General features: G+C 40.8%; 1 protein-coding gene across 2 annotated transcripts in view; it reads left to right on the top strand.

The window, feature by feature from the left end:
• LOC113023072 (receptor-type tyrosine-protein phosphatase gamma-like) overlaps nucleotides 1-25,978 on the top strand; it is a 358,096-nt gene that overhangs the window by 250,121 nt on the left and 81,997 nt on the right. For both annotated transcript variants that reach the window (XM_080301449.1, XM_080301450.1), the window contains exons 6-8: nucleotides 512-578; nucleotides 7,048-7,205; nucleotides 19,756-19,948. In XM_080301449.1, the coding sequence (XP_080157575.1) occupies nucleotides 512-578; nucleotides 7,048-7,205; nucleotides 19,756-19,948 (418 nt within the window). The remainder of the gene's footprint in view (nucleotides 1-511; nucleotides 579-7,047; nucleotides 7,206-19,755; nucleotides 19,949-25,978) is intronic.

The following is a 25,978-nucleotide window of genomic DNA, read 5'->3' as shown; positions in this document are numbered from 1 at the left end:
TTTGCTCAAAGTTTCTGAGGGGGATTTTTTGTCAATGGCTAGAATTGAATCTTTCATTTACTAACAAAATCTGTTAACCACTACACCATTTGGAGGCACCAGTTTCAGATTGAACTCATCCATCCATCCATCCTCTTTCACTTATCCAATTTGGGGACGTGGGGAGAGAGCCTATCCCAGCTGCCATAGGGTGAATTAAATAAATAAACGAAAATCCATATTGTAACGGAGTTCATCATTGTGGTAAAATTAGTGAGAAGTGCACTGCAGAAACACAGAATACAGCAAAATTTAGCAAAAACAAATGTGTAAAACTGAATAATGTTAAACTGTTGTTGTCCTTCATGGATTTATGAAACAGAAGCAGAATTTAATGTTGTAGACCTTCACACTGACTGTAGACTATTTTTCAAAATTATTTTATAAACATTTAAATGTATAATTTACAAAGCTTGTGTTTTCAGTATTTGTTTTTCACAATTAATAAATATCTTTGTTTTTTCTTCCTTAGGTGGGAGGAAGGGACAATCCTGCCGTTGACCCCATAATCCATGGCCTAAAGGGTGTGGTCCATCATGGTGAGTGGCAGGTCCAGTTAGTGCTGAGAGAGGAAGGACTTCAATAGTGTAGATATTCCCTAATATATAAAATCAAGAGAAAACATATTTTTGAAATCCGTCAAAAATCTTCTTTTAAACTAAAAACAATTCTGAGGATAAGGATAACACTAACAGGTGAGGCGAATCACACACTTCATCAGGGCACCTGGATGAACACCAACTTTTTTCCACTTGATAAAAGTTAACGTGAGGGTTTCAGGTGGTTAGGGACAAATGCAATTGCATGGCAGGATGCTGTAAATCAGGGGTGTCAAATTCAATTGCACAGGGGGCTAAAACTCAAGGCAGACTTTAGGTCGCGGGCCAAACAAGATAAACATTTATTGAACACACTAAAACAATGTTTTTTTAAACATAAATATGAATAAAAACAGACAGGAATATTATTCCAGTTCAGCAAAGTGCGCTGACTTGGTTCAACATTACTTGGCAACCGGGAAAGTGAGGCAGGTTGCACTGGTGCATTTGTGGCAGCTTCACTTGAAACGCCTTCACCGCATCATACATGCCATTTCTCCTCCTGCATCTTTACTCCCATCCTGCGGACTAGTCCGCTTTTTTCACCGCACAGCACCGGCGCTCCATCTGTTGTAAGTCCAACAAGTTTGTCCCAGGGCAGTTTCATGTCGGTAACACTTTGACAAACGTTTTTAAAAACGCCTTTTCCTGTCGTTGTCCCGTGCCTCGATTTAATGTTCAATATTTCCACTCCACGGATGAAGATGGTCAGCTGTGCAATGTCCATCATGTCTGTACTTTCATCCACAGCCGAGTATGCAGTGAAGTTTTTGCTTCTTTCACACAGCTGTGTTCTTAAATCAGTGGCCATCTCACAAACCCGATCAGCAATCGTATTTCTGCTCAGGCTCACATTTGCCAAAATCTGCGTTTTGTCTGGACACAAGACGTCGCACAGCTTTATCCTGCAGCTCTTCAGAGTGGTACCGGGCTGATTTGGCTCCTCTGCCACGATAAAACTTGCTTTCGCAACAGCTTCACTTTGTGATTTTGCTCTGGTGACAAACGTCTGCTGAAATGTCAGATTCTTCTTTAGCTCTTCTACTTTCTGTAGTTTCTGCATTTGGGTTTTTCAGCTTATCCTGACGTTTTGTCTTGTAGTGCCGTCTTAAATTAAATTCCTTAATTACAGCCACATTAGCTCCACTACTAAGACACACGGTTTACCAGCATGTCTGTAAACATATATTCAGTCTCCCACTGGCGCTGAAAGGCTCTGCTTTCAGAGTCAACTTTTTTCTCCACCATTGTGAGCGGCGAGCTTCACAATTACAGAAGTTTGACTTGATTGACGGGGAATGTTCCCAGTTAGCCTAGCTTTCAGCAAGGAGGCTGCAGCGCTGCATTATGGGATCTGTAGTTTGTATATTATTAGCGCCTCATATCGCCGGGCCATGCGTAACAATAATAATACATCTCGCGGGCCGGATATAAATGTACGCCGGGCCGGATATGGCCTGCGGGCCTTGACTTTGACACATGTGCTATAAACGGACCAAACTTCAGTCAGGAGAACAACTGAGACAATCCGTCCACAATACGAGGTTAGTCATTAATATACTGCAACAACATGGGAATAGAGCAGCTGTGATAGAATTCAGCATGAATGAATCAATGGTACAGAAGTGGAGAAAGCGCAGTTTTTGGCTTTCCCATATTCCAAAAGTGCTTTGCTATTACTGTCGCTATTACTGTAATTTGCAGATGATGTTTGCAGCCGCTGCAATGCTTTCGACTAAAACAGGTGCAGCTTGATGACACCATCAAAATCTCTACCGTTGGCCAAATTTATATAGTTTCTACCGTATACCGTTTACACCGCCCACCCCTACTGTACAGCCAAGAAAACCAATCATAACGACTAAGGCAACATGTGCATATTGCTGCTCACCTGAACACCACATTAGCAGGTGTCCTGAGTTTATTCACAAAACAAAGGATGAGAAAATAAACTGGATAAAGAGAAACACATGGTGGTGGCGTTGTGCTAGGACTCTTCAGGCTGCAAAGTGTGATCTGAGAGAAGACTTTGTCACCTGCATGGGATGACATCTACAGATCCTGTGTGAGGTGAATCAGAGACCTGAACTAACTGAAGTTAGTCCTGTAGTGAGGACATTGTACCTTGATAGACCTAGTGACTGTTCTAGTGCACTGTTAAAATTTAAAATAAGGCTCAAATCATACTCACCTTATCACGACTACTGCTCCAGTGAGACCTGGTCCATATGGATCTCCTGCAGCGGTCAAAACCCGCTTAGGATGTACACTCCAAGGTCCGATCACAAACTTACAACCCGAGGACAGTTCCACGCATGCCCAGTGTTTGTTCACATCTTTCAGTTCAGATTCAGGAGATCCATTCCAGCACATCCTCGTGTCCGCTGATGGCTCTGAATCCGTTCAGCTACCTCCTACTCTACCATCAGCAGTTTCTATGTCGTCGCCTGCAGTGCCGCCATCACCAGACTCACTGCCTGTGGCTGCCATTCCGCCAGAGGTCACTGCACTTCCTGGTCCTAACTCACCTGGTCCTGTCTCTACCAAGCCCCGTACATTGTGCCCAGTGCCTGCAGAACTGCCTGACGATTTGCAGTTATGTGCCTGCAGCTGCATCCCATTCGGTCGGCATTTGGACCTGCTTCGCCGCCACCGCTGGCTCCACGGTCGGCCCCCTGAACTGTTTGGCCTGCGTCGTCGACCTCTGGGTCGACCTCCTGAACTGTCTGGCCCGTAGAAAAGTAACACTCCTAAAGAGCCCAGATGAGCGCATCAGAACTGTAGAAGTCTTAGTGCAGGACAGAACCTATATCAGACCTGTGGCGTGTCTGATTCCTCTGCCCCACTTCCTGACAAAGGTCAACTCTAACCAGTTAAACATATTTCTCGCTAGAAATATGGGGGCGGCTGTTGTAAAGACTCACCTTTCTTCACACTTCACCAGCTGCACCTTTTTTCTTTTCCTCACCTTTGATTGGGTGTGGTGCTTGCCCTTAATTGCACTCACCTGTCACCCGTTATATAAGGACTGCACTCACCTACCGCTAACTCTTTCTTTACTCCCACATGGGGCGGCAGCTGAGGTGAGTTTCTGTTTGAGTCTCCTGAGTTCATCTATTATTTTGAGTTACTGAGTGACACACTTTATTTTCTTTATTTCCTTTCAGTTAGCAGTCCATGCGTGTCTTTCCTTTTGCTCATTATTCAGTAAAACAAGAAACTTGCAAGTGATTGTTGACTGTTCATTCTCATCCTGACCGAATGAGCCCATGATGGTAACAAGCTCCAACCTCCTCCGAGCCTTCCTTCAAAACATAACCCTTTCCTGACTGATAGATTCTCAGTTGCTTCTTTAGATTGTGGCATGGTGTGTTGCTTTTTGAGATCTTTTAGCCTCCTTCACATTGTCAAACAGATCCTGAGTGATGCGTTGATTCAACAGGTCTGCCAGTAATCAAGCCTGAGTGAAACTGAACTCAGCATTCCAACAAATGTCGTTAATCACAGTTACTTCATGATTTAACAAGAGGGGCAATTACTTGTCCACACAGGCCCAGGTGGGTTTGGATAACTGTTCTCCCATAATGAATGAAATCATCGTTTCGAAAATGCATTGTGTGTTTACCTGTGTTATCTTTGTCTAATAGTCAAATTAGTTTGATGATCTGAAACATGTAACTTCTAGAAACATTAAATATACCGTAATTGTCGGGCTATAAGCCGCTACTTTTTGCACAAGCTTTGAACCCTGCAGCTTTTAGTCAGGTGCGGCTTTTCTATGGATTATCCATGATTTTTGTGATATCGTAAGACGATTTGTTTTGTTTGTTCCGCTGTCGTACGGCACTACGTTGCCTGGCGGAAGGGCATGTGATCAGACACACAGTATCGGGGTTCAAGAGTGGTATGTTAGTCACATGTTCATCCGCCAGGCAACATAGTGCCGTACAAGTAGCGCGAAAAACAAACTTCAAAGTAGCGCTACGCATTCAGCGGGAGGCGTGGATGACGAGCAGCGATAAACTTGCGAAAAGCAAGTTATGCTCAACTCCACCGGTGGAATCTGACAGCGTGGAAAAGTGTGAAAACATCCACGATCACCAACGGATTTCGAAGGGCTGGACTGCTGCATGATGGAGAGGAGGTGTCAGTGGTGTGTGACATTTTTAAATACGATGAAGGAATACAAGACAGTCAAAAGGAGTTTCATAGAGCTACGTGCACGGGTGAGTGATCGGGTGATACTCACAACCGAGGCATTGCAGTCAGATTTATTTATACCAAGAGACAGTTGCATAGCATTTCCTGTTTTTCAAGCTTACTTATCAGCATGTGTGTGTGTTCTGTGTGTGTGTGTGTGTGTGTGTGTTCTGTGTGTGTGTGTGTGTGTGTACGTGACAGGATGTAATGGCATGTGATACAAAAATATATGAACATTTTAATACATTTGAAAGCTTTATAATGGAGGTATCTTTTAATAATAGACATCTGCAGTTTAAACTTAAAAGTTACTTCTATCAGGAGGACACCGCCACGGCCCTTCAGAGGGTGTTCAACTCTGACACTGACAACGAGGATTTGTTTGGTTTTGAAAGTGACAACGAAGGAAAGAAGCTGAGAGTGGATGACAAAGCCACCCTGAGCCTGTTCGTATCCGACACTGGAGGAGAGGACTTTGGTGGTTTTAGTGCGCAGAAAGATGGTGGTGAATGACTGACTTTTCTTCTTGTTAAAGCCGTGTCACTGCACCTGAGCCTAAAAGGTAGTCCGAATCTATTTTTCTGGTGTGCTGTAGGTTATTGTTATGTACTACATTTGTTACTCATTTATGAAGCACAGTACATGTTTCGTACTTGTAATTATCGCTACTTTTACATATACCTAAAAAGTTATGCAAATATGTACCCGTAACTTGTTTTTCAAAATATTAATAAAAGGGATGTGTCTCCAAACAGCCATCTCTTTCCTGACAATTCCCTTTGTGCATATTCTCTTACATATGATAAGTCAACATTGAAACACCTGCGGCTTTTGGTCAGGTGCGGCTAATGTATGTACAAAACAGGATTTTCCCCTGATTTTAGCTTGTGCGGCTAATATTCAGGTGCGCTTTGTAGTCCGGGAAATACGGTAAATGAATAACCTGACAAAAGAAAACCACATGGTCCTCCCAACCACCACAACTCATGTTTCTCATCATTCCTGGATATCATTGCTATAATGAACCTTTCCATCTGTAAACCTGCAAACCCTTGCAAAGACACTGGGTCCCTGTGTTTGCTATTAGAACCTTTCATTCAGCCTTTTAATTTCACATTGATGGTGCAGGGACATTCACTGGCTACCTTGCAACAAACTGCAAGGCAGTTTGTAAAAGAAGCACAGGTGTCTTTTTTGTTATGGTGTCTTCTGCCAACATTTTTCTTCTCTTTTTTTTCATCATCTTCAAAGCTTTTTTACCCACCCATGTTCTTGGGCATTTTGTTAAAGAGTGAAACACTAAGTTATGTCAAAGTTGACAATGTTACTTCAAGGCTGACAATCATATGTTGTTTTCTCTGTCATCTCTTGGGGATGCTAAATTATGAAAGCACAAATCAAAGGAAATCAAGACATTATGTCAGGGTCTGGGAGGGTACCTGCAGGTCTCCAACAGCGGCCCCTCCTCCTTTAGGTTCGGTTGCTCCTCCCTGGCTGACCACCTGTGAGCAATTATTCCGGCAGTATATCAGACCTGCGCTCTCAACCATTCATCGCCTGAGTATCTGCTATCCCCATAGGTAGCACCTGGAGTGGAGGTCTTGTCTCCCTCACTCCCGCCTTCCTGCACCTGGGCCGCTTGCTGCTGATACGACGTGGCCTGCCGGCCCACCACTCACTTGCCTGCCTCCCCACATCTCGACCGCTTCCGGGCCTTCCGCCCCACCTGTCCCCCCCACCTGAAACCAAGTAAAGCAACTCAATTCAACTGTGGAGGATCGTTGATTGTCTGCTGGATCCCACTGCCCGTGATCTCCTCTTATTCCAGTGCCCCGGCCCCTACCTAGTCCTGTTTCTGCCTCCCCGCTGCCTCTGCTGTTCAGCAGTCTCCTACAGGTGTCTAGGTCACCCTCCGTTATCTTAGATTATCCTACGCGCCACTAGTGTGCTGGCGTCATTTTGTTTTTTTTGCTTGTGTTTGCCTGTGGGCGGAAATAAATCCTTTGTTCCCTTATCGTCTCGCTTCCGGGTTGGTTTCTGCACCTGTGTCCATCTCTGTTACCTCGTGCCGCTGGGCCGTGACACATTAAACCTAAAGGCTCTGAAGCAAGTCTGAACCCTTGCCACTTCAGTTTGCAGGGAAATAAAGCTTGTTATATAGATTATATTGCATTGATTGAAACTATCTGTCCTACTATCTTTCAAACAGAAAAGGAGACCTTTCTGGAGCCATTTGTGCTTAAGGACCTGCTGCCATCCTCACTGGGAAGTTATTATCGTTACACTGGCTCTTTGACCACTCCACCCTGCAGCAAGGTGGTAGAGTGGATCATTTTCAGCAGTCCTGTCTACTTCTCTTACAAACAGGTAAGAAGCATGCCAGTAATACAGCTGTGTCAACTTGTTTCCTTAGTTATATAAGAATAACACCACTCATTTAAACATATTGCAAAACCTTATTTTTATTCTATGTTAATGCTGAAGTTAATTAACCACAACTTATTTTATAAAATGTAAAAAATTCCCCTCTCTCCTCTGCTGGCGGTCTATCCCTTAAGCTCGGGTTCTCTACTACGGGCCTGTGAGCATGAGGGTCCTCGTGTCCCCTTTTCCTGATGTTGCTGTCATTTGCTATGGCTACGTCTAACACTATGGCCGTCTTCCTCTCCTCCACCCCTACTATGTCCGGTTGGTTAGCCATCATCAGTTTGTCCGTCTGTATCTGAAAGTCCCACAGGATTTTAGCACAGTCATTCTTGACCACCCTAGTGGGTGTCTCCCATTTTGGCTGCTCTTGCTCCTCTTTCTTGGGTTTCTGCTGTCTGAGGTATTCACTGAGCATGTGGTCAGTTGTCTGATGTACTCGTGGATGTTCATTGTCTTATTCTGGATGTGGTTCTAGCGTACAGATTCAGTGTGCTGGATTTGGGGTGAAATCCTCCATGAATGGTCAGGAGCTTGTTATCCCAGCAGGATACCTGATCACCAACAGGGCATAGGTGTTGATAACCCGGATCTTGTTCTTGCCATTCAGCTGACTAATCAGGACTTGCCTTACTTTCTGCAGGTACTTGGTGGTTGCAGCTTTCCTAGCGGCCTCGTTATGGTTCCCATTTGCCTGTGGGATTCCCAAGTACTTGAAGCTGTCCTCAACAATGTTGCCTTCTGGTAGTGTGATGCCCTCAGTTCTGACTACCTTTCCTCTCTTTGTTACGATCCGATTACACTTCTCGAGTCCAAATAACATTCCAGTTTCGTTGCTGTAGATCCTTGTGGAGTGGATCAGTGAAGTGATGTCCCATTCACTCTGGGAATACAGCAAGATATCATCGATGTAGAAGAGGTGGTGTTACTTAAAGCAGTTTCACTCCGGTTCTTTTTTTAATCGTTGGGTCTCCAGAGACGGCACCGGACTGAGTAGTTATTTCACAAAATCTTTATTCATCTTCAGTTACGCATGCACCTTCTAGAAGGAGGGACGTTCAAGGCTGGTGTCCCTCTGCAGATCTTCACTTCTTTGTTTTGTTACAACCAGCTTTATAGAAGCGACCCCATCATAAAACCCACATGATGTGTTGTAAACTCTGTGTTTGTATATGTATGTGCAAGCACGTGAGTGCCAGTGTGTGTGCGTACCTGTGTGTTTATGTGAGTGTACGTGAGTGACTGTGCGTGTGGGTGGGTGTGCGTCGCCACAGTTAAAGCACAGTGTGTCTCTGTGTATGTGACTTCCTACTGGTCATAAAAGTCCATCTCCCCTCACCCAAGCTACACCAAATTCCTTTACAAAACATACAAAACACAGTTAACATATTACAAGCACTGAGACCCCCACTCTGCATCCACTGGGCCATTGGCCTCTTGTTGTCTTACTTTAACAGCTAAGCATGTGGAGGGTCTCCTGCAAACCTACTTCTAAGTTATGACAATTATAAGCTTTTCACGTACTAGCATTAGCATCCCCCATCTGTAGCTTCCTGTCTCCTTTTATGACAGGCTGACACCTGGTGTGCATAAATTCCTCTCCCTCTACTGTAGCTAAACCAAACTGAAACCCACAGACAAATCCTTCCCTATTCCTCTGATCTACTGCTGGACCCTTTCATCTAAGCAAATTTAACACATTATATTCTAATAATTGTTTTCTTGTACTCACAGTGGCTGATATCCTTAGACAGTCTTGTTAATGATCTCATTGAGGAGGTCCAGGCCTATGCAGAACAGCAGTGGGGACAGCGCATCTCTTTGGTAGATCCCGCTCTTGATGGTGACGTGTGCTATAGGCTTTCAGTCGGCCTCCAATGTTGTTTGTCACATCCCCATTGAGTTCTTGATGAAGGCTCTAAGGGTCCTGTTGATCTTGTACAGTTGTAGTCATTTCAGGATCCAGGTGTGGGGCATCGAAGCATAGACCTCCTTGTAATCAATCCAGGCAGTGCACAGGTTGGTCACTCTAGCCTTGCAGTCTCGGGCAACTGCTTTCTCTACCAGCCGCTGATGTTTCGCTCCTCTGGTATTCCTGCCAATTCCTTTCTGTGCCCCACTCATGCATTGCATGATCCGGAATGTATTCACTATGGAATGTGAGAAGGAAAAGTGTGAACAAAGCAATAAAATCATTTACAACTTTTGTAACTGACAGACCTCTTACTTTTAAAGTAAGAGGTCTGTCACGGTGTGAGCCATACAGACTGGACCCAGAGCAGATTTAACACAGAAGTGGAGCGTACATGACAAGAATTTATTACAGTGAGTGAAACTGTGGAACAGGGTTCATACGCCTTTTTCAGGGTCAAATTCAAGCAATGCCATGTGAAAATTAAGACAAATCATCCTAGGTGAACAAATCAACTTGTTAGAGACATTCTTCTCCTGTTGATAAAAAAACAACCAAAAATAAATGAGTCTTCTCATCAGATATTGATGCTTCTTTCATGTGTGACAAAAAATAGGAGACAGATGTTTGTTTGTTTGTTAGTTTTATTGGGAATTAACTTAGCTTCTCAGATGAGAGGTGAAAGGTCTTCAAGCAACTTAAAAAAATCCAGACGCTTTTCTTCCCAAGCTCCTTAGACTACAATGACCTGGATGACTGAGAACCTTCACAGACACATTCTATAGTTAGTATCTGAAGTCAGTTTTGTTAATGATCTGGCTGAGGCTAGCCTCCAGTGTTGTTCTCCACATCGCCTCATTGATCTTTTATAGTTCTAGACATTTCAGGTCCACGTGTTAGAGACTGAGTCATAAGTGTTCCTGTAATCAATCCAGGAGGTGCACATGCTGGTCAGTCTGGTCTTACAGTCTCTAGTGACTGTTCTATCTGCCAACAGCTGGTGTTTTGTCCCTGTAGTGATTCTGCCAAATTCCTTTCTGTGCCCCGCCCATGTACTGAGCAATGTGCCTGTTCATGCTAGACACTATGATGGCTGACAGGTTTCTTTCATGTTGTGCTGAGTCAGGTAGTTGACTTTGGGATTAGGACTGCCCAGGCTTTCATTAGCCATTCTGGTTGTGTCTCATCTATTAGCATTTTGCTCATTTGTGCTGCCAGACAGTCATGGAGTGCAGTTAGCTTTAGCCAGTAGATGTGAATCATGCCAGGGCCTGTTCTGTCCAGCTCTTAGACAAAGACTTGCTCTTGGATGTCTGCCACTGTGCTTTAATCTGTTCTTAGATCCACTAGCCACTGGACATTGTTGTCCTCTGCTGTATCCTTCTCCCATATGCTCAGTAGAACAGGACTGGTTCATCTCCAGTATTGGTGGGGCTGTTCTCATATTATTCTCTTGCCATTGACAGTATGTTTTGGATGGTTCCATGGAGAACATCTGGTATAGCATCCTGGCTTCAGTAATTGTGCGTCCCTCCATGGCTATGCCTCCCCAGACCATTACTGACCCACCACCAAATCTGTCATGTTGAGTGATGTTGTAGGCAGGGTAACATTTTCCACATCTCCTTGAGACCCTATCACATTTGCTAAGGGTGAACTCATACTCATCTGTGAAAAGCACAGGGCACCAGTGGTGGACCTGCTTATTCTGGTACTGGAATTGGCAGGTCCACTACCAAGAAAAATGGTGGTATTGGAAAGTCATGTCCGTGTGTATTTTTATCTGATCTGTTTGCTCAGGATTTGACAGAGACAGGCACCTGCTGGTCCTTGATGGGTCGTGGGAGTTCTAAACTTTGAAATAGTAACACAGCTCAGGAGTGATCATATATATATATTGCACAAGGAACAGAAATCCTACAGAGGATGCCTAGAGAGAAGATGGATTGATAAGAGGCATGGTGGTAAAGTGGTTTGCACTGTCGTCTTGTAGTAAAACGTTTCCTAGATACTCGAAAAGGAAGGTTCCTGCATATCCTGCAGTTTAGATGGCCTGTGTATCCCTGTGAATGTTTCCTTCAGGCACTCCTGTTCCAGAGACAAGCATGTTATATTAATTGGTTATTATAAGTGTATAGAATAACATGCTCTGCTTTGAGTGGTCAGTAAGATTAGAAAGGCGCTATATAAAGAAAAGTGCATTATGCCTGCAAGCACAATAATCTGCAATGTAACTACATAGTCTGAAAATAAACAACTTAGAATTAATTTACTCTAAGCTACCTGATCTCTTAAAAAATAAATCATGAAAAGGGTTAAACTTACAAAGCTGTCTCAGTGAAACAGTGGCAAGTCCCATACACACAAAGTTTTCTATCACTGTTTTGAATGGGCAAGACAAGTATGCAATAATCAAGTTTTTTGTTCTAAATATTAATAAATGTTGAATTGATATTGAGATTTACAAAGGGTAATTACGAGTTGTTCTGGGTTTTTTTTGTTTGTTTGTTTTTTTAGGACAAAGCATTTAAAATAGTATTTAACAGTTGAAGTGTTTATTGTCATGTGTCCAAAGGAAAAGAAGGCATTTCTCTGTGCAATGAAATTCGTTCTTTGCTGTCCACACACAGATGCCGATTAACATGTAAAATAGAAATAAAACATAAAATACAAATGGTACAAATAAACAAAAGAAGATAAAAAAGAAGACAATATTAAAGTGTGAAACAGAGATCTACAAAAGAGCTATGAGCTTAATATGCAGGGTGACTTGATGTGCAAAAAATTATTATTACTGTTCATAACAGTTGCAATGGTTACACAAACCTGTATGATAAATCCTAGAAGTTCGAGGTTTGTTTGTTTGTTTGTTTTTTAAATCACTGTGGCTGTTATTACTCCGTGCTTTAGGTAAAAAGTGACCTGAGTGATAATTTTCTCCAATTAAGTTGTAAAACCACTCTGCTGTCTGAAAATGTGTTAGATAACTCCATTCCAAATTGATCTGTCCTTCCGCTTTTGGTGTAGACATTATTATAAGGGAAGATTTGGCCTTAATCATACTGTCAAAGCACGAAATATGAACAGTATGGAAGTAAGCATTAAATAAAGAGCCCTGATGTTAAACTTGCCCTGTGCCTTCAGTAGTTTATACTTTAAAACTGTCAAGGTTTTTCTTTGGGAAATGCAAAGATAACCATTGTTCAGTTCAACTCAGTGTTATGTGTGACTTGATGTTATTTACTACGTTCATCATATTGTAATTGTGAAGGAAATCCTGTGTAACCAGGCCAGCTTGAGCAGAATAACTCAGCAGATGCTGCGCACTTAATGGTGTGTGTGTGTGTGCGCGTGTGTGTGTGTGCGTGTGTGTGGTTTTATAGAAAGTACTTTGAGCTCCAAAGTGTTGAGAAAAGTGCTCTATAAATAAAACATAAATTGAGTATTTGGTACCACAGATGCATCATTGTCTTGCACACACTCAAAAGTGACACTAATCCTCTGCTAATAAGCTACCTCCAGAGACTCCTCCTTGAAGTGACCCCTTGATCCCTAATGAGAAGGAAAATCCATCCACCCTAATTATTAAGCCCTGTTACTTAACATAAATAAGAAGGTGATCCGGCATTAAGACTACTGACAGAACAATATTTTGCCCATGTTTATAGCAATAACAAACTTTTTTTTTTTCTGGTCCACTTGGTAAAGAAGGTCCTGCAGCAGCTACACTTCCTGTGTCCTGAGGAAAATAACCTGACCTTCTGCCACTCCTCATTTGAGAGCGTACTCTCTTACTGCCTGGGTGTTTAGTACGCAGGGGGCTGCGCCGAGGACAATAAACACTGCCCCAAAAATCCCTGGCTGCCCTCTGCCACCCCTGTAGGCCATTGCCAGATTCTCCTGTCTCAGGAAAACCAGGGCCATCACATGTGACCACTTGCAGCCCGCCGACCACCTGTTTGACCGCCACATTACTTCAATAAAGCGCTTTACAAAATTCCCACCCAAACCTACTGGGTACATAACAGTGCTCAGTACATATTATTTATTTAAAATGTTTGTATATGGAAGGAATATGTTTATTCTATTTTCAAAGGACAACATACCAACAATACGTGTAAGCAGTACAATCAATTTAACACTGCCAATAAAGACATATGTGCTGATTTGAGTAGAAACTTTATTGCACGTAAACATTTGACATGACAGGAAACTCCTGAATACAGCTTTTGTAAGCTACCTCCTGGAATTTCAGTGACACTTTTCATTTTGTAATTGACTTACGGTTGCTTTGGGCTCAGGTTTTCGAAACGAGATTCAGCCTGAAGTGAATAAAATCAAAGGCCTGTTGAGTTTTGCTTTTTGAAACACTTTCGTTTTGGATGATAGTTGAAGTAGGGTTAGCAAAAAGGGGCCGATGCTCAGATACTTACATGACAGCTCAACAAAAATCGGCTCCTTTCAAACAGACTGCGTGTGTGGACACATGTGTATGAAGAGCCGGTCTCGTGTGTCGTCAACCTTTTAATGTTTTTTGTTATACTCGACTCATTTCACAATTGCCCTAAAATTGAGATGTCAACAGAGAAATACTAGTGAGATTAACCTATGAGTACCAATTCTAAGTAGGATGGGTGAGTTAATCCTTCCACCTGAGATGGTTCAGAACATTTTAAATTGTAACATGACATTGTAAAATACCTCTTCAGAATAAATACTGATATGGTGATTTGGATTTTCAAATAAATATACTTAGGCTATATCCACACGTACACAGGTATTTTTAAAAATGGAGATTGTTGAGTCTAAACTTAGACCTCGCTAACTCGTGAGACTTATTTCCGTGAAGGAATGATGCAAGGCAACAGTGATCAATCGATTTTACTTGCGCAAGGGAGGCCCCGGTCGGTGTCTCAGAGCACTCTGAATCCTACCACAGACGACCTCGACTCAGGGCTCCGCTTGCCGCCTTTTATTGAAAACAGTTACAGTACACACAAGCACCTCCCATTGTAAAACCCCCCTATGGTTACAAAAGATAAGGCATTGTGTGTGTGTGTGTGTGTGTGTACGTGAGTGTGTCTTTCTGTGTGCGGGACTTCCTGATAACAACTGTTTTTAACAACATCCTTGGTCATAAAAAGGGTAGTCTCCCCCACACCCTATATATGGCTCAATTCCTTTATTGGTTCACCATGCACAACACAAGTGAGGCCATGAAGGGCAGGAAGTTTACTAAACAACAAAACAGAACCTTCACATGGGATGTGCCTGTAATAAAACACTACAGCCTCCCACCATTCGACAGGCTGGAGAGGGGAACAAAGGAATGTCTTTGATCACACAGTTTGAAACAATGTAGAGATGGTAAGCATAAAAATGACAACATTTAACAATTCACTCTAACAGAGATTTTCCATTTTCGTTTTTAAAAAAAAAATCTCATCCACACGTGCAGTTTTAAAAAAAATATGTCTGTCCACATGTAAAGGCTAAAAACAAAATTTTGGTCAATCAGAAGTCTAGAAGCCTGGGAGGGAAATAGTGATGGGATTTCCGGCTCTTTTTAGAGAACCAGCTCTTTTGGCTCGGCTCACTAAAAAGAACCGGCTCTTCAGGTTGTTTTGTTGCTTTAATTAATTTATTATTAACAACAATATGAAATTATGCACAAAAGGAATTATTAATGTAAAAAAAAAAGTGGTTTTATTTATATATGTTTATATATAAATATATACAGTGGACCCTAGAGACAAAGCACGTACAAACTCCAAAACACATTTCTAGCGTTAACTGAACTTCCAAACAGAGCTACCTAGATCACTTAAATAACACAACTGAAAGCATATGTGTATTGTGTGTGTATTTATACACAAGCACTCATATATATTCAAATAATTAAAAAAGAATTTACATTTACCTGTTACTACCACACACCAAATCCGGTCATTGGTACTTGCTGGCTTGTTTAGCCACTAGGTAACAAAAGCTCAACACTGCCCCCTAGCATTCTGGAGCACTTCTGTTGTGTTTTGTACGTGTTTTGGAGTTTGTATGTGCTTTGTCTGTAGGGGCCACTGTAAATATACTTTTATTTGTTCACTCCACATAAAATGTAATAAATAAATCATATAATACAAAAATCAACTATTTACATTTTAAACTTTTAACTATTTAAATTTTCAGCTTTTTCCTTTTAAACAAATTTAAAGTGAAACAACACAAAACACTGCAAACCACAACACAATTAAATATAAATTATAATATGAAAACAAAAAGAAGATGCATATTCTCTGTCATATGGACCTGCATGAATAAACTTTCTGAATCATTTATCATCTGCAACTGAAAATAGTTGTGGATGATTACTATACCTTTCTAATGTGACGTTGTTGTCCCTGGCTCTCTCTCTCTCTCTCCTGCTCTGTTCCTGTGCTACTGCGAGTGTAACTACTGCCCCTCCCCCTCTGCTCAGCGCAAGCACAAGGCTCGCGTGCGGAGTGAAGCAAAAAAAAAAGTGCGAGAGAGAGGGTGAGAGAAAGAAGAAAAAACAAAAAAACAAAAAAAACCACGGCTCCCATTAAGGATCCGGCTCACGTAGTTCACTTCAAAGATCCAGCTCTAAGAGCCGTTTCGTTCGCGAACACCACATCACTAGTGCATTTGTTTTGCACGTGCATTAAATTAAAGTTGATTATGACGATTAAGCATTGTGAGGTGGAGGGTGGGGGCGGATCCCTAATATTTTTGCTGGGAGTTGGCAACCCTATTAGTTAGGTTGTTTAATATTTCTGCTAAGTACTCTTTAACCCTCTACAGCATAGCATTGCCCTGTGGCAACAAATCACATTTTCATGCCTTACACTGGCCCTTCAAAAAAAACAACCTTTTTTTTTTTTCCAAATAATGCTACCAGGCACATCTCTTTGAAATAAAATGAAGAGTTGAAGGTGGTGTGACTTTCATTTGGGGGGCAGGACCCCTTTCTGCAAGCTGCACTACATGACAGACATCTCCATTAGGAGGCAAGATAAAGATCACTATTTTACATGTTTATAGTGAAATAAATGTATATTAAAAAATACTTGTATGTGCATGAATATGTTAAGAAGCATATTTGATTGTTTGTTCTACTTTTTTAAATTTATTTATACAGTAAAACTGTTAATTTTCATTCTTTGCCTCAAGGCAACACTGCGCAGTTAGCCCAATCTTTTTCAGGCAATATAATGCATTTGCATATGTGTGTAGAGATGTGTTTGTGTGCATTTATATGATCATAGTCAATGTTTTTACTTTACAATCTACTCATAATTACAGGACATGGATGTAAAAACCTTTTATGCAAGGAAACCAAGGGAATGTGCACTTTCTGTCCTCAGAAAGTGAGGACAGTGAGCTGGAAAATAACTCAAAATGTTAGAAATATTCCAGTGTTAGAAAACAAGCACTGCTCAGTGTTAGCCATTGTTAATCTTCAAAACTGACTAGGTTACTTTTAAACATATAACACTGTCAAAAGTGTTAATTTAACACTCAACAGTGTTGTATTTAACACTCAGAGGTGTGGACCCATACAGGGAGTGCAGAATTATTAGGCAAGTTGTATTTTTGAGGAATAATTTTATTATTGAACAACAACCATGTTCTCAATGAACCCAAAAAACTCATTAATATCAAAGCTGAATGTTTTTGGAAGTAGTTTTTAGTTTGTTTTTAGTTTTAGCTGTTTTAGGGGGATATCTGTGTGTGCAGGTGACTATTACTGTGCATAATTATTAGGCAACTTAACAAAAAACAAATATATACCCATTTCAATTATTTATTTTTACCAGTGAAACCAATATAACATCTCCACATTCACAAATATACATTTCTGACATTCAAAAACAAAACAAAAACAAATCATTGACCAATATAGCCACCTTTCTTTGCAAGGACACTCAAAAGCCTGCCATCCATGGATTCTGTCAGTGTTTTGATCTGTTCACCATCAACATTGCGTGCAGCAGCAACCACAGCCTCCCAGACACTGTTCAGAGAGGTGTACTGTTTTCCCTCCTTGTAAATCTCACATTTGATGATGGACCACAGGTTCTCAATGGGGTTCAGATCAGGTGAACAAGGAGGCCATGTCATTAGTTTTTCTTCTTTTATACCCTTTCTTGCCAGCCACGCTGTGGAGTACTTGGACGCGTGTGATGGAGCATTGTCCTGCATGAAAATCATGTTTTTCTTGAAGGATGCAGACTTCTTCCTGTACCACTGCTTGAAGAAGGTGTCTTCCAGAAACTGGCAGTAGGACTGGGAGTTGAGCTTGACTCCATCCTCAACCCGAAAAGGCCCCACAAGCTCATCTTTGATGATACCAGCCCAAACCAGTACTCCACCTCCACCTTGCTGGCGTCTGAGTGGGACTGGAGCTCTCTGCCCTTTACCAATCCAGCCACGGGCCCATCCATCTGGCCCATCAAGACTCACTCTCATTTCATCAGTCCATAAAACCTTAGAAAAACCAGTCTTGAGATATTTCTTGGCCCAGTCTTGACGTTTCAGCTTGTGTGTCTTGTTCAGTGGTGGTCGTCTTTCAGCCTTTCTTACCTTGGCCATGTCTCTGAGTATTGCACACCTTGTGCTTTTGGGCACTCCAGTGATGTTGCAGCTCTGAAATATGGCCAAACTGGTGGCAAGTGGCATCTTGGCAGCTGCACGCTTGACTTTTCTCAGTTCATGGGCAGTTATTTTGCGCCTTGGTTTTTCCACACGCTTCTTGCGACCCTGTTGACTATTTTGAATGAAACGCTTGATTGTTCGATGATCACGCTTCAGAAGCTTTGCAATTTTGAGACTGCTGCATCCCTCTGCACGATATCTCACTATTTTTGACTTTTCTGAGCCTGTCAAGTCCTTCTTTTGACCCATTCTGCCAAAGGAAAGGACGTTGCCTAATAATTATGCACACCTGGTATAGGGTGTTGATGTCATTAGACCACACCCCTTCTCATTACAGAGATGCACATCACCTAATATGCTTAATTGGTAGTAGGCTTTCGAGCCTATACAGCTTGGAGTAAGACAACATGCATGAAGAGGATGATGTGGACAAAATACTCATTTGCCTAATAATTCTGCACTCCCTGTATAGACACTCTCTAGTGTTAATTTAACACTGGAGATTTTGCTGTGTAAAGCTCCCCCAAAATAAGGAGAAATATTTTTTCCCCAAAAATTAAAAAGTCATGCAGTAGAGGGTTTTTAAGATACCAGAATAGGGATGATGGAGTAGGTTTAAATTTAGTAGATTGATCAGTTTTGCTGAACTATAAAATATTTTGGGTGCAGTGTATTTTTTGCATACGAGTATAACAGAATAACTTTAGTGTTTTGTTTTGTTTTTAAAACTTGAGTATGAACTTATACAAAATGCAGCAAGTTATTTATAAAAAACAGTTTTATTGATTACAAGCTACACTATATCTGATTCATATCGGTATCGGCAGATATCCAAATTTATGATATCGGTATCGGACATAAAAAAGTGGTATCGTGCCATCTCTACATAGTATACAAGAACATCTGTGCAGAGTATGGCCTGGAAGTCCTGAGGTCAAAATGGAACACGAGTGATTCAGAAGAGAACAAAGGTTTTAGTGAAACTGAGGCTTGGGGGTTTGGTGAAAGGTTTGGTGAAACGGAGGCAGAGAGTGGTCGAGAAGGACCAAACTAAGATCCTATGGGATTTTCAGATACTGACAAACTGGTGATGGCTAACCAACCAGACAGTGGTGGACAAGAAGAGGAATCAGAGGAAGATGGCTGTCGTGATAAATGTAGCAATACTGAATGATAGCAACATCAGGGAGAAGGAACACAAGAACCTGGGCTGAAATAAAAAGTCAAGAAGGTGTGGAGGGTGAAGGTAACAGTGGTCCTACTGGTAATCAGAGCACTAGGTACAGTGACTCCAAGCTAAAGGAGTGGCTCCAGCAGATCCCAGGAACAACATCGGAGATCTCTGTCCAGAAGAGCGCGATCCTAGGAACAGCTAAGATACTGTGCAGGACCCTCAAACTCACAGGCCTTTTTAAAAAAAAATTTTTTTTTTACTGGTGGAATGACAAAGTTTTTTCTTTTTTTTTAATGGAATAGTAACAGTGAGCATTCAGCATTTTTGTAGTGTCCCATGTTTGCTTATTTTTTAAAATGCATTTATTTATCATTTATATATTTGCATGCAGTTGTTTTCAAATGTGTGTTATGTGTTTATGTTATTTCATTTTTATTAATTTATATTTCAGTGCGTTGAAACCTGTGTATTTTTATGTCAGGTCCTTTATTGGTCACTGCCACGTGCCAGGCAATTATCAAAGTTTCTTTATTTTCCTGCTCATATTCTTAATTTTTGTGAAATGCTTTGTTTTATTTTGTCAGTAAAATTGGCTTTTGCTTCTGTGTGATGAGTGCAAAAAAAGAATGAAAAGACACTCAAAATAACCAAATTGACTTCTGCTTGGTAATAACTACCTGTCTCCACTCGTATCTCTATTTTGCTGTAATGTTCACTTTCCCTACTACCACCAGTTGGAGGCTTTCTACTCCATCTTCACCACAGAGCAACAAGACCATGTTAAGTCGGTGGAGTATCTGCGCAGCAACTTCAGGCCCATCCAGAGCTTAGATAACCGGCACGTCTTCAAGTCTGCAGTAAAAGATGCCTGGTTGCCTGACCTAAATGACAGCGGCAGCAACCCGTATGGCACAGAGGCTTCCAAAGGTAGGATGTTCACACTTTAAGTATTAATTTTTTGGTTTTTTTTATATTACCTATTCCAGAGGTGGGACCAAGTCATTGTTTTGCAAGTCTCAAGTAAGTCTCAAGTCTTTATCCTCAAGTCTCAAGTCAAGTCTCAAGTAATGTCAGGCAAGTCAGAGTCGAGTCTCAAGTCACTGGTGTAAAAGTCCGAGTAAAGTCACAAGTCTGAAACTTTGAATTTCAAGTCTTTTCGAGTCTTTAAAAAAAAACGAAAAAAGAAGGTTGCAGTTATGCTAAATGTAAATATTGGACCATGTAATTTTTAAATCTGTGTTTTTCTCAACACATGACAAAATAGTGAACTTGCAGCTCAATTACACTTAGCTCCAAGAATAATTTTCACCGACAGTTCTGAGATAAGCTGCATGTTATTCTTGGATGCGGTTGTAGGACCGGTGTTGTGCTAAAAAGTGATTGTCTGCCAAAAACTGATTTCCGGTATTTGCCAAAATTGATTGCTTGTATTTAAACTGCTATAAGTAACTTGTTGGGCTATAATATATGAAACAGATGTCAAATGCATCCCTCATGGATGACATATAGTCATCTTGAGCCACAAACAACATCTGTGTAACAAGGTAGAAGCCACAATCAGTTTTTGGCAGTGACTTTTATATAACCTTTATTTTTGCAGTTAAAAACAATCTCATTAACATTAAAAATGTCTTTTGTAAGAGTAAGTTGGCCAAGAGGACAGCAGAAATGGCAGCAAATATTCCAATAGTTCTTTAAAAATATTTTAAGTAGGGATAAGGGACCGGATTGGTTATAATGTAAGTACAATAACACAGAGTTGTGAAGATACTTGAAAAACTGATAATTTTTTAATTCTATATATAACCCCTTTGTAAACCCTGTTCACCGAAGTCTATTTACGAACATACATAAAGATATTACACGGAAAAAAATACACGGAAACATTGGAAATCAGTTTTTGGCACAACACCGGCTTTAAAATCGCATGACAAAAATATCATACACATTAAAAAAAACTGCATCACCAACGTAGCCTGGACAACATTTGCTAGTTAGATGAAGTCAGCTATCTCATCGTAGCATGTTTATTTGCATATTTATAATCATACGGTTCTTGGAGTGAGTGCATACACTCATGAAGTTTAGTAACTTCAGGTCACTGCAACAAGCCCAGGTACAGTTTACCGACGGATGGGTACAGGACCTTGAAATGCACCATGTAGAACGAAAGACCATCGTACGTATCATACGTTTACCAGTCTCACAAATCGTCTTCATAAATACACATTCGTTAACCGTTTATTAATAGGACCTTTGAGCTCAACGGTAATTAATTAGTAGTAGAAATAATTTCTGGTACGCGTTACAGAAATGTAGCAGTGACAATAATACTGTATGCTGTAATCGTACTGGGCAATTAGTGATACATAAAAACTGTTTTATCCTGTGAATAAAAGTATATGTTTTTGTCAATGTACCATGGTAATAACAGAAGCGAAACGCAACATTTTGTCAGGACAATTGACTATTTATGCACATTAAACAAAGGAGCATAGCGCGACAATTTCTGTTCAGCGCCAGACTTGCTTGTAACCTATATCACCAATTATGTTAAGAAAAATGACGCATTAACTACAACAGCAAACTGACCTTCGTGTAAATGCTTGGAGCAGACTAACCTGGGAGCTGGAGGGTTCTGGGATGTTATATTTGGTCTTTGAATGGCTGCAATCCAGTCGCGTCTTTGTTACTTCGGAAACATGGCTCAAACAATTTCTCTTCAACGACGTAATCCGATAACAACCGATCTCTTTACCCGTCGGCTTTCCGTGGCTGTCATGTGACCGGCTATTGCAGTTAATAGTACAACGGCTTCTTGACATTTTTGTGTTTCTTTTTATCGCTGTATAACTGATTTTAATTGAAAGCCTGCGTGCGCTAGTACCTCTTGCCACGAGTTCCCAGAATCCTTTGCGGTTCTACCCCTGAATGACGTCACATTTTCAATCTACATGTACATCTAATATACATGTTAAATTTTATATTTGGGGTGAAATATCAAGTCTTTTCAAGTAAACCGGTTCAAGTCCAATTGAAGTCCCAGGTCATTGGTGTAAAAGTCCAAGTCAAGTCACAAGTCTTAGAACGTTTTTTCAAGTCAAATCTAAAGTCATAAAATTAATGACTCGAGTCTGACTCGAGTCCAAGTCATGTGACTCGAGTCCACACCTCTGACCTATTCATATTCATTGACTTAATTTATATAAAAGGAGGTATTGGTATTTACATCTGTAGTTTCAATCTATGCTTGGATCAAAGTAAGGGAAAATGCTACTTTGGGTCAGGTACTTGTACTAGCTTAAACAGCTACATTTCCCTTGCTGCTATGAACTGAGCTGAAATGAGCTGAGAGTCCAAAGTGCAGAGAACTAATCTGAAGAAATAAAAAGTGAAATCCCAGGCAGAGCAGCTCAATCTTATTGCTTTTAAGCCAAGTGGAGCAGACTGAGGCTTGGTTTGATGACACTGAGGCATGTGGACAAGGTGATAAACTTTCAGTGTTCTACTTTTACAATAATTAATTGATTAAAGCATTTCTTATGGCATTGTATCCAGCTGTAGGCAAATAAAAAATGTAGACAATATCCTGTTTTGTTTCACAGTGAGTGATCTGTTTTAGCATAGCTACTGTAACTCAACCAATTCCCCAAAATAAGTTGTAATTTTTTTTCAATGTTCAATCTAATGTCTTAACTTTGTAACTATTGTTAGTTTTTGCAGGATAGAGTCAAAATGACACATCCTGGTGGTTCTAGGGTTGTTTAAAATGTTGGCATTGACCCTCTGTTAGTGCTTGGTTCTATCACTTGGTCTCCCAGGTGATCTATACAGAATTCCTAATCTGCTAAAATATATCCTCACATCATTCTTCCATGGTAATGATTCTTAATGTTAATAAACGAAGTATATGTACAGATTGTCTTTTCTTTTTGTGTGCTTTTGGATTATCTGTCTTTTTAGTACTAATTCTGTTAACTCTCCTAACATAAGGCAGTGGGAGGCACACTGGCCAACCTCCCACTCTCACCTCATTACCAGTCAAAGAATGCTACAACGTGTGCAGAGTTTGTGTATGCATGCTGTGTGTTTGTGAATGTGCTTGTTTTTCTCTGTGGACTTATAAGTCTGCATGTGAGGCCTAGCATCTGTTCACTGTCATCTCTCCCTAAAGAGTTTGTCCCCAACCTTCCTTCAGGCACTGTTCCATATGGTCCGCAAGGAAAGTATATATGCTAGACATGCACAAACCCACTCTTCCACATACGCGTGTGTGTGTGTGTGTTTTCCTGGCACATTATGCTTGCTCGTGTAGGATGTCCTTGAGTGCTACTATGAGACATTTTCTGTATGCAAAGAAGAAATGCAGATCAGGAGGAGGGAAGACGGCTGGATGGAAGTGTGTAGAATTACAGTTAAAATGAAAATAACAGGTACAGCTGTCTAAACCGCTTCTTAATGCAAATATCTAATCACCCAGTTACATGGCAGCAATTCAGTATATTTAGGAAGGAAGAACATGGTTTGAATTACAGTAGAAAGTATTAACTAAGCATTAGAATGGAGAAAAATCCGATCTAAGTGACTTTGAATGTGTCAGAGTATTGTATGAGTATTTTGGAAACTGGTGATCTACTGGTAGGGATGGGTACCGGTGTCCGGTGCCATGATGGCACCGGTTCTGACATAAATGGTAGTAACCAGACCGAAAAGCAGCGCACATTTCGGTGCTTTATTTCGGTGTTTTTTTTCCCTGAGCTGTGATACACTTCTAGCCAATCATTTTACGTTTCCGAGGATAGTAGGCGGGTCCAGGTACGTACGTTCTTTTAGAGCAGAGCTACAGATTAAAAATGTCCAAGGCGAAGCGGTCAAAAGTCTGGCTGTACTTCACAGCAAAAGATGCAAACTCAGCAGCCTGCAACAAGTGCTTTAAGCTGATACTGTGATACTGTCAAAGGAGGTAACACCTCAAATCCGATGAAACACCTGGCGACGCATAGCGTTTTTTTAAAAAGCCCAGAAATGCGCTGTATTTAATAGCTTGCTGCGAGACCTCACACTGAGCACATCTACTGCGGGTGGGTTGCCTGTTATCAGACCCGGAGTTAGCAACATCCCCAAAAACCCGAAGAGGAGAGTCCTGGCCCCTAGCCCTGCCAGTGTAGCAGAAATGATGAGGATGATGATGCAGCAGCAGCCGTTCTTCTCTGCGTGAGTAGCTTAATGTTGTTCGTGTGTAATTTACGTTGAGTAGGCTAACCACGTTATTACATTAATGCATGTAAGGTGAACTAGCAAACACCGTCGTAGTTACATGCGGCTGTCTTCTTGTTTGATGGCAGATACTCCCTTCACCCTGGCCAAAAAGGCTAAAATGACCAAAGAAAAAGTGGAAAACAGCTAAACATGAGAGGTTTTTGGACAAAGTTTGTGTTTTTTCCATTGTTTAAGCACTGCTTCCAGCCAAGAGTGATACCATATATGTCCCATAGCTGCAGAAAAGGCTAACATTGTTATCTTTTTACAAAAAACCAGCTGAACATGAGAGGTTTTTGGACCAATTTTGTGTTCTCCATTCTTTAAGCACCGGTTTGAGCACCGTTTGAGCACCGGCACCGTTTCAAAAGTACCGATTTGGCACCGGTATCCGATAAAACCTAAACGATACCCATCCCTATCTACTGGGATTTCTCACACAACCATCTTGAGGCTCTTTATAGCAGGTGATTTTAAAGAGAAAATATTCAGTGACTGGTACTTCAATTTGATCAAATTTTCAAGTGAGCTTCGTTTACATTGCGCCAATTCAGAAGAACAATTGCCTCAGAACACTTTAAATTATAAGGTAAAGACCTACTACCTGAGCAGGAAGCCAACAATCACCGACCCCCTACGAGCAAGCACTTGGCAACAATGGGAATGACGGGGGAAAGAAACTCCTTTTTAATAGGAGTTTTTCTGCTATTCTAACTCTGGCAGAACCATGCCCAGTTAGGGGCAGCCATCCACTGTGATAACTGGGGGTAAAGAGAAAGATAAGAGCAGAGAAAGACAGGTTAAAAGGCAAACTATAAGAAAGTGAGCCAGAGTTTATTAATTGTTAATAATTAAATGTAGTAGTAGTGTATAACCTAGAGATGAAACCATACCACTTATGTCTGATACTAATATCATAAATTTGGATATCTGCCGATATGAATCCGATAGTCTATTATAATCAATAAAACTGTTTTTTTTTTTGTTTTTGTTTTTTAATGTCTTGCTGCATTTTGTATTTGTACTCAAGTTTAAAAAAACAAAACACTAAAACTATTCTGTTATACCTGGATGCAAAAAGTACACTGCACCCAAAATATTTTATAGTTCAGCAATACTGATCTTTTTATTTAAGCTGTTAGCAGAACTTTAAATCTAAAATTTAAATTTAAAATGCAATTTTATGCAGATTTCAAAAACAAAAAATAGAAGTGCAATATAATAATAATAATAATAATAATAATAATAATAATAATAATAATAATAATAATAATACATTTTATTTGAGGGCACCTTTCAAAAACCCAAGGTCATCTTACAAAAGAACAACATTAATAAAAGGAGCAATAGTCATAAAATACATAAAATAAGTTAAAATTGCAAAGCAGAGCTTGACAACAGATAAAATCAGCACTAAAGCGAATAAGCCAGTTTGAACAGATGTGTTTTGAGCTGTGACTTAAATATGGAAAGAGAGTCAATATTTCTTAGTGCAGGAGGAAGAGAGTCCCAGAGCGAGGAGCAGAGCGACTGAAAGCTCTGCTCCCCACAGTGATGAGACGTGAGAACGGAACAGTAAGATGAACAGCAGATGAGGATATGAGAGGGCAGGAAACAGTGTTGATCTGGAGCAGCTCACACAAATATGAAGGAGCAGATTTATGGACACACTTGTACGTGAGAAGTACGATTTTAAAG

The sequence above is a fragment of the Astatotilapia calliptera genome, chromosome 5, assembly GCF_964374335.1.
Source record: "Astatotilapia calliptera chromosome 5, fAstCal68.1, whole genome shotgun sequence".
NCBI lineage: Eukaryota > Metazoa > Chordata > Actinopteri > Cichliformes > Cichlidae > Astatotilapia > Astatotilapia calliptera.
This window is presented reverse-complemented; position numbering and strand designations above follow the sequence as displayed.